This window comes from Sinocyclocheilus anshuiensis, unplaced genomic scaffold (genome assembly GCF_001515605.1).
Source record: "Sinocyclocheilus anshuiensis isolate Anshui unplaced genomic scaffold, SAMN03320099.WGS_v1.1 scaffold784, whole genome shotgun sequence".
NCBI classification, from domain to species: domain Eukaryota; kingdom Metazoa; phylum Chordata; class Actinopteri; order Cypriniformes; family Cyprinidae; genus Sinocyclocheilus; species Sinocyclocheilus anshuiensis.
The window spans coordinates 374,948-384,166 of record NW_015554160.1 but is presented as its reverse complement, the minus strand read 5'-3'; the positions used below and the strand labels follow the sequence as shown (position 1 = coordinate 384,166).

The 9,219-nt window shown below is 40.9% G+C and overlaps 1 protein-coding gene across 1 annotated transcript in view; it reads right to left on the bottom strand.

The window, feature by feature from the left end:
* LOC107670830 (baculoviral IAP repeat-containing protein 6-like) overlaps nucleotides 1–9,219 on the bottom strand; it is a 104,332-nt gene that overhangs the window by 77,084 nt on the left and 18,029 nt on the right. The window contains exons 5-12 of the mRNA XM_016463599.1: nucleotides 8,315–8,426; nucleotides 5,274–5,356; nucleotides 4,927–5,149; nucleotides 4,669–4,838; nucleotides 4,517–4,575; nucleotides 2,903–4,396; nucleotides 1,553–1,702; nucleotides 994–1,219 (exon numbers count right to left, since the gene is read on the bottom strand). Coding sequence (XP_016319085.1) covers nucleotides 994–1,219; nucleotides 1,553–1,702; nucleotides 2,903–4,396; nucleotides 4,517–4,575; nucleotides 4,669–4,838; nucleotides 4,927–5,149; nucleotides 5,274–5,356; nucleotides 8,315–8,426 — 2,517 coding nt within the window. The remainder of the gene's footprint in view (nucleotides 1–993; nucleotides 1,220–1,552; nucleotides 1,703–2,902; nucleotides 4,397–4,516; nucleotides 4,576–4,668; nucleotides 4,839–4,926; nucleotides 5,150–5,273; nucleotides 5,357–8,314; nucleotides 8,427–9,219) is intronic.

Here is a 9,219-nt window from a genome sequence, read left to right as displayed (position 1 = left end):
CTTTGCCCAGGCCTGGTGCTTTGTTCTTCAGCAGTGTGACCTGGATTTGTGGGATGTTAGTAATACTGCTGTTTAGCACAAACTTGAAGTCCACATGTCCAACCATGCAGGCTTTGGGTAAGACCAGCTCGAACACGTGCTCATCCCAGCTGGAGCTAAGAGAGAGATATATTACACATTACATGCAAAAAAGGGGGGGAAATGTCTACAGAAACATAATTTTTATTTTAAATTAAATATTTATATTTTATGCATATGTGTGTGTGGGATATTGGTAGAATAACACATGGCTGGAAAGACATCTGAGCCAAACAGATCTGAGGACCAGAAACAACTGTTGTACACATAAATGTGCGCGTCTGATTTTAACTACACATGCTTTCATATTAGGGATGTTCATTTCGGTTATTATTTCTAACCGACAACCGACGCTCGTTAACCGATTGTTAACTGTTAACCGACAAGATTATTTTAAATTTAGCCTAAATTAATGCATTTTGGCTTGTCATTTATATAGCTTCTTATATTTTTAATTCTTGCTCTTTTCTAAATACTGTTAATTGAAAGGATTTGTTGTGGAGTGAGGGGAACTAAAATAGCCTAGCTATGTTTACAGTGTTTATTATAATGCTTGTAAACATTTCACGTCGGCATTAGGCCTATTTCTGAATGAAATAATAAAATGCGACTTATACGCGACTTATGTTTTTTTTCCCCCTAAAAACAATTTTTTTAAACGCGTAGCGTATTTTAACCATGCAGCAAACCTTTTTAAATATTTTGATAAATTACGGAAAAAATAAATAATTAAATGACTTTTAAACTGTTTAACTGATTGTATTAATCGGTCAAAATTCTTACGGTCGATTAACCGGTTAAAATAAACATCCCTATTTCATACATACATAATCATGTGTTTTAAGGTCAAAAAAGTACTTTGAGGGCAGGTGCATGTTGTATGAGGGAGAGTGTAGGTTGTTTGTGAATGCACACCTGTCGCTCTGTAGCTTCCAAGTGCGTGTGTGTTGCGCAGCGTCGCCGTGGTGCTGCTGGTGGAGGTGTTGTGGATGCCGCCTTTGTTGCTGTTCCTGCTGCACCTCCACCCAGCAAGGGGGCACTGTTGCGGAGAATCGTGGCGTCAGTGTTTCAAAACGTGTTAGTTCCACCAGAGAAGAAAGTGTCTCTACGGTCAATGGCTGGTCCACCAGGAGGTCAACTCCTGCCAAAAGACACACAGCTTACTATACTGAACATTTCCACGGGTATGAGGCAAACCATCATTTTACTGATAATGTGATTTACACAGAGAGAGAAATACAACATCAGATGACAATGAACAAAGAACAACACAGAGGAAAATTTTCCTGAAAGCACACTGTGCATCAGCTGTTTTAAACAGACAAATTTCAATTCAACAGGACAAATTGATTTCTTAAGGCCGATTTCTGATGTGAGGTAGCTGAAGGGGCAAATTAAATAAACTATCTGAACCTCCTGCACTATGTTGGACAGACAAACACACACGTTTAATATGCTTCCATGTGTCACTCACCTGTGATACCTGGGCTCGAAGGATTTGATGTGGGTTTTGCTCCGTCCAGTAGTTGCTCTGCCCTATTAGACAGGGGGCCGTCGACAAAAATGTCGGCGTCATCGATATCATCACACACACCTCCAATTTGAAGGAAATGAAGCTCTCCACCTTCATATAGGGGAAAAAAAAACTTATGTGACCAAGTGCTCAAGCTTTTTATAGTAAACCATGAATAACATAACTGCATGTACCATGTTTACTGCAAGTAAAAATATCCATCTAAACTAGAAAGTATTACACTTTCTACATTTTCAGGAGAAAATGGGGTTTTCTTGTGCAAAAATTCTTAAGACGATATTCTGGTCACAAGCCAAGTCAATAGAGTATCTATGATATTCTGAATATTCTATATATTAATTAGTTACCTCCTTCAATGAGAGTTGGAGACTTTTTTTTGCCTGTTTTATCACCCATCAGGTGAACACTAAACAGTCAGATACCTTTAAAAAAAAGTACTGGCACACCTCTTCAACAAACCACACAATTTATTTATTCATATGCATATTAAAGGGTTAGTTTAATAACAAAAATGAAAATTAATGTTTTATTAATTTCTCCAGTACCGATAGCAGAACCGTTAACGTCAGAGCTTATCGATACTCCGGTCTTTCATAATTTAGCCCCGGTACCGATTAAATACTGAGTTTCGGTACCCATTCCTACTTATAGTAACAGTAATTTTAGTCTTAATCAAACTACTCATTAATACAGTGACGGACAGCAAGAAAACCAAAAGTGAAAGGCAGGGATGGAAGTCCCCTATTCTCCCTTATTCTAATACATGCACAGATGTGATAAGAAATTCGTCTTGAGCAGCAAGTCAGCATATTAGAATGAGTTCTGAATGATCATGTGACACTGAAGACAGGGGTAATGGCTGCTGAAAATCCAGCTTTGCCATCATAGGAATAAATTACATTTATGCATACTCAAAAACACACAATAGCAAAGCAGGCATTAATAGACCACTGCAACAGATTCATAAACTGTAATGAATTGTTTAATTCAGCCAATCAAAAGAGCAATACATATTATAAAACCAGTACGGTGGACAAACAATTCACTCAACCCTTGACTCACCAAGGTCACTTCTCATGAATGTAAGCAAAACGGTTTGAGAGTTTCAGCCCTGTTTGAGAGTCGGCTGAGCTCACTACGGTTAATGAGAACCTTATTGGTTATCATGGCAATGAGGTATGTGTGGGTAGCAAGCTAAACTGAAAGAAACAGTGAACTTCCACACCTCATATGCCCTTGTTAGTGAACAAGACATGAAGAAGAACGTTATAAAGCATCTGAGTTGCTTACCTTTTGTGCAGGCACATAGCCGGTCGGTGCCTGAGCAGTAGGTAACAGAGACGAAGGGATCCACCTCTTCTGTTCCCTCTTTCTTGGGTGGCTCCACCTTGGCCATCACCTCAAGGGTGGACAAGTCTAGAATCATGATGTAACCTGCCTGCGTAGTCACCACCAGGTGTCCAAGTCCAGCCACCTCTCCTCTCTTTTCCTTCCCAATGGCAGTTCCTATGCTTGGGCCCGCTGTCACTGCAGACGCAACCATCCCCATGCCATTTTTGAGCCCTGAAGGTGTAGACTCCTCTGAAGTTTCCTCTCCGTCATCTTCTCTGCCATCCAGCACATCTGGCGGCAGGACGAGGAGAGACGTGACGGCATCCCGTGGGTCACGAATCTGCTGGACCTTCACCGGTTCCTCCTCCAGGGTCACGATACGGGTGGAGTAATTCAACTTGTAGAGCGCAAGGTATCCGCCGCCACCACTGCCCCCTAGAGGTCTGGAAGTATGGGGCTGTTGCTGGTCATGAGGGGGCAGGATGAGAGGGGTCTGTGGAGGAGAGGTGCCCGAGTGGGCGTCATGGCCATTGGCCAGTGTCTGTCCTTTGCGATGGCCACAGAGAGCCGAGTGCAGACGGTTGAGGGTATTTAACACCTCCACCTGATTGATAGCGCTAAGGGACTCTACGGAGCACGGCTGAAGACTGACTAACAAGTGTAATCCATCACTGCAGGGCGTGATGGAATCAACGTACAGGTTCTCTTCCTCCAAAGCTTTTGGCAACCGCAAGCACTGCACCAGAGAACCCGGCCGTGGAGCCAGAGAGCTCCACTTTTCCCCGTCCAAAGGTCCGAGCCCAGCCGCCGCATCCGCAAACTGCTGGATGTACGTGATGGGAGGGTCCTGCAGCAACAGCTGCTCGTGAGAGTCAAACTCCATCTCGATAATCTGCGGGACAGTAAAGCCCTCCTCGTGAAGCCCTTTGCTCATCAGGTTGTTCATCTGGGTGAACACCTTCCCTGAAGACTTCTCATCTGCTTCCTTGATGCTGTACAGGAGTAGTACAGGCATAGTCCTTTGCACAGGGGCGGCTGGTGGTAGGTTCGGGGAGCCCAGGTCTGTGGGGGGATTACAGGACTCGATCTCCATGGGACCCTGGTCCGGTGCAAGCCCCTCAGAGGCAGCAGTCCTTACTGGGCTATCCATGGAGCGCCGAGACGGAGGTGGACCTAGTGGAGAACTAGCTGCTGACCGGTAGCTTAGCAGTCCTCCGGCCAGCAGGCAGGGGAAAGGAATGTTGTGGTGCTCGGCCAGCCTCTCCTTAGCCTTGTCGGCTTTTAGGGGGCCCAGTGAGTGCGGAGTGTTGGCCCCCAGCTCCTCCAGGTCTTTAACTGTGTCCTCCAGCACACTGGCCACCACCTCCCACTGCAACTTCTCAGGCTGCTGTAGGACACTGAGAGCTGTGACTCCCAAACTCACCTCCATTGTCTCTTTCTGACCCAGTGGGCCTACACAAATGGAAAGCAGGAAAACAATAAATAGGGTGTTTGGTGACAACATTGAGTGCAGATACAGTATGTTGAAAAAACATTGTTAATACATGAAAACCAATGTCCAAGTGCTTTTACCTGTGACCGACTCTGATCTGGAATGCTCTTCGCTGTCCGAGTCCTCTATCTGGTCATCACTAGGTACAAAAACACAGGACATGTTCAATAAACACAACAACAGAGTAAGACATCTTAAAAAAAACTTAGGTATGTATATGTAGGTTTAAAACCTGTCTCCCTCTAGTTTGGGTAAGTCAGAGCAGCAGGTGGCCTCTTCTAGCCAGGAGAGTGTGGGCCTTCGTGATTCTGTGCCCGTGAGACTCTGCTGCTCGCTGCCGGACAGGATCAGCTGCCTCAGGATGGCTGGGTCATATGGGTTCACCTCAAACTTTAAATGCACCTGCACAGGTGAGAAAAACATGGAGGTTTAGGTGTACTGCGCCATTCTCATCCACTTTAGAAATTAACATAAGGGATGAACAACAAACCTTCATAAGCTTTGAAACATCCCAGATGCAAATCTTCCCCCTTTTGGTTGCCGTAGCAAGGAAATGTGGGCAGCTTCCGAACCCATAGCACACGATTTTATCCGAACCATCTGCACTGGGAAACTGAGCTGGGCTGGTGGCCAAAGTGACGGATAGCGGAACGTTTTGGGTGTGCTCCCCTTTCACAAATGGACAGTTGGGCGAATGGCGCTCATGCTCGGACCTAAAAAGGTATTATTAGGATGGTCACAGGGAGGAGTTTCCTCAGCTCTTTTGTAGGTCATTGTTATGGTTTATGTTTGAGTGAGTGAGACATTGCGGTTGTGTTTTAGTGGGGTGCTTCTCACCAGGGCTCATCTGTAGGTTCCCAGCACACTAAACACACACTGCAGGTGAAGCACATGGCCCGGTCATCACCTGTGGATGCAGGCTAGAAGGAAGAAGACAGAGTTGTTAGCGTCATCTATAGTGCAAAAAGACATTCAAAGACCTAATACAAGGGGACAAAGATGACACATTATAGCACCGAAATGAGTGCTTTGGAAACATGTTGTGACATTTTGAATATAACCTAAGAAAACTGCAAATCTGATCTGCTCTTCAGCATGTAGGGCCCTATGATTTCCGTGACACGGAAAACATGGACGGAATCCAGTCATAAAAATTTAATTTACTGTATAAAGTGGAATGTAACAGAATTTGCAAAATTTAGATGGATACATCAAAAGTAGGTCAGTACACTTAAATCAAAATGTGATATAAACTCAGGGCTGCTGCTGGCCAAATGGGTGCCCTAAGCAGAATTGTATTGTTGTGCCCCTCCCTCAAATATTACGGAAGTAAAAAAAAAACATCTACTATAGGGGTCAAAATAGAACTTTAATAAAATATAAAAGTAAAAAAAAAAGTAATTAAATTGTATTTATAAATTATAATTGAAGCTCTAGACAGGAAGCCTACCTATGGCTATGATTTTATTAATACAGTTGTCTGATTGATTTTATAGTCTCAAGCATTCCGAAATCACACAAAAGAAAATTAAGCAGTTTTACTACAATAAAACCATTGTTAATTTTTGTAAAGGTTGTGATGTCCACATGTTTTTGTTGAGGAAATTATAGAGGCTGTAGCATTTCTATCGCAAAGGCCAAAAATGAAAGATTAAGTGGATATTTGAATTAAATGTTTGGTCAATATTAAGGATTTGATCGTCCTGTAAGTGTAACAACAGCAATTACCAGGCCTTTGGCACCTTTTGCAGGCATATGTAATAATGTAATGTACATAAATAGTTTATTTTGTATTACATTATGTATTTTAACAGTGTTATTCAATTAAACCATGATGATTATTATTAATTAAACAATCATTATTGCCTCATTGTTTTTATATAATGCATTTTAAGTCATGGAAACTACAATATTAAGGCAGATGTGTTGTTGGTGAAATTATTACCGACATTAAAAACGTTATTAACATCAGCAGCCAAAAAGGTTTCACAGGATTATGAACGTAGGCTAAGTTACCTGAAAGTAATGCACGGGCTTCATCTTGGGCTTTTTATTTTTTTATTTTCTCTGAGCTGTCTATCAGTTATGATCATTTGCAGTCAGCCGCAAACATGAGGTGAGGTGAGGTGAGGTGCGAGCGGGCGCGGATGCGGGAATGGCGCGTCACGTGTGCTATTATAGCCTACTGCCTGCGTTCACCGTAAAATGCATTTGTTTTTCCATATATAATTATATAAATAGATGTTCATGTTTCTATTTTTTTATTTATGTATGTGTTAATATTAATATAGAACAAACTTTTTTTTTTTGGAGCAACTGGGATGGTGCCCCCCTGGGAGTTGGTGCTCTACGCAAACTGTGTACTCTGCGTTTAGGGAGCGGCGGTACTGTATAAACAAGTGGCTGTGAATCTTAAGCGGCAAAAATACCATTTAAATATGAATCCTGCATGTTCTGCTTGTCTCTGTGTGAATGAACTACACACATACTGAAGCACGTGTGACACTTGGGGTGTTTTCAGTCTCTGCTGTCTCAATATATGAGTAGCCTACATGAAAACATGAACAATCTTTAGAACTGCTCTGAGAGTTACTTTATGAGCATTTTACCATTTCTTTTGAGAAAAACTACTGTCATATCATATAAACAGAGAAACTTAATGGTCTTCAACCCATCAAAATAAATGTTTGGTTTAACTTAAAGAAACCGTGACAGAAATATTACTTAATGTAATGATAGTACTACTACTACTAATAAAATTATTATTAAAACATTATTTTTAAAGGAATATTTACCAGAAAAGTTATTTACCAGAATTTATTTAGCAGAAAAAATTTAAATACACAACACAGTACTTCTGGGGGGGAAAATAAATAAATAAATAAAATAAATATTTTTTATATAAAATATATTAATTAGAGATGTTTTTGATTATTAATATTTAATGAAATCATTAAAATGGAATACAGAAAATTAACGGAAAACAGAATTTGGTAAAAAATAAACCTGAATTTGAGAAAAAAAAAAAAAGTCACAGTGCCTTAATTTAATTTTTATAAAATGTTTAATAAATTGCAGTTTAATATGGTAAGTTTCATGATTTCAATTAATTAGACTTATTAAGTTAAATACAATTTAGTTTGACCATTAAAACAGTCTAGAAATATTAAAACAGAAAAAAAACTGAATCCAGAAAAATACCAGTTACACATCTGGTATAACATATATAACCCTTAAAGAAACATCAGTTCATAATTAATCACGTTTTCCCATTTTGCTCTATTTCTTAAACTAACAGAATGTCCCTTTACTGTGGCATCACCCTTTCATCCACAACACAGAGGCACTGTTCTCCCTTCACTTCGATCGGTTGGCATGACAACAGGGAACATGGGTGAGAGAAGTAGTGTGGTCTCTTTGGTTACCAGCACAGCTCAACCCTCCTTGGCATGCATGGTGACTCGAATAAAGACAATACATCATGTACCAGCGCATCATCGGGAATTCCTTGATTTTACAATAAAACCGAAAGCGAAACGTTCATAAAATGATCTTTGAACTCATAATAGACACCTCAAACATTAACCGACGGTACTGTCCTGGATTTATCTCTGTTGTTTATATAGTCTGAACAATTCGAAATTACAATTCGTTCATTCTTGTTGACCCAGTTTCAGGTCTGTGCTCAAAATGATTTCACTTTCAATAGTGATACAAACAGTCAGTGACCATCAAGAGGAATCATTCAAACAGTGAGAAAAGAAACCAAAAATAATACATACCACACGAAAAGCAAAACGAAGAGGACCTGAGCAGGGCGAAATTTAAAGGTGACAGTGAAATTTGAAAAGAATCCTTGCCATGGCAATGACACAAACCTGGTGATAAAAGCCTGCCTGGGCCATGGGATCAGGCTGAGCCCACCTGTAGCCAGTATGAGGCCAGGATGTGAACGTCTCTCTCCTGTTAGCTTCACTGTACATCAAAGACCTGTAAATATCACATATACACTCTTAAGCCAAAAAAAGAAATCTTTTGTGGTGAAGAGGTACAAACAGCACATCAAATCATTCTACATCCTCAAATCCACTATAATTAAATACACATATTTCTGTAAAAAATTTATGCTGTCACCATATAAGGTGTTCTGGGTGGTTTCCAGTGTGTTTTAGTGTGTTTACTTAAAGGGGTCATGAACTGAGAAATCAAAATTCCCTTGATGTTTTGACATATAAGAGGTAGGGTTGGGAACTGAAAATCGATTCCGATTCCAGAATCGGATACTTAAGGTCAGGAATCGGATACTTGTTGTCAAATTAAAATTTCGATTCCACGTATCGATTCCTATGCGCTTTTTTTCTTCATCTGTGAGGACCCGACCTAGCGATCTGCCAGGACCTTGCACGCTAATCTAAGCACTCCAAAGTTTGGCTACATTTGCGATCAGAAGCCAAAAACGCTAAGTATAATATCTGTGATAGCTAAACATGTTGCAAGAGAGGTGTCACCACCAACATGAGGAAGCACTTTAATTTAATAGATCGTTAAAGATCGCGAACGCGATTCAAACACCAACGTGATTCTATTCCTAAATTACATTGATTCGTCCGTTTCATTCCTCAACCTCTGACGTGTGCAATCAATGTTGTGATCACTTGGTTCGTCCGTGCAGCGTACGATCACACCGGTGTGATTTGAACATTTAAATCTTCGTTCGCGCTGCCATTGACCTAAAGAGAGCAGCTGTCTGTCATGAATGAAACCGCTTCTTTTCAGTCACACA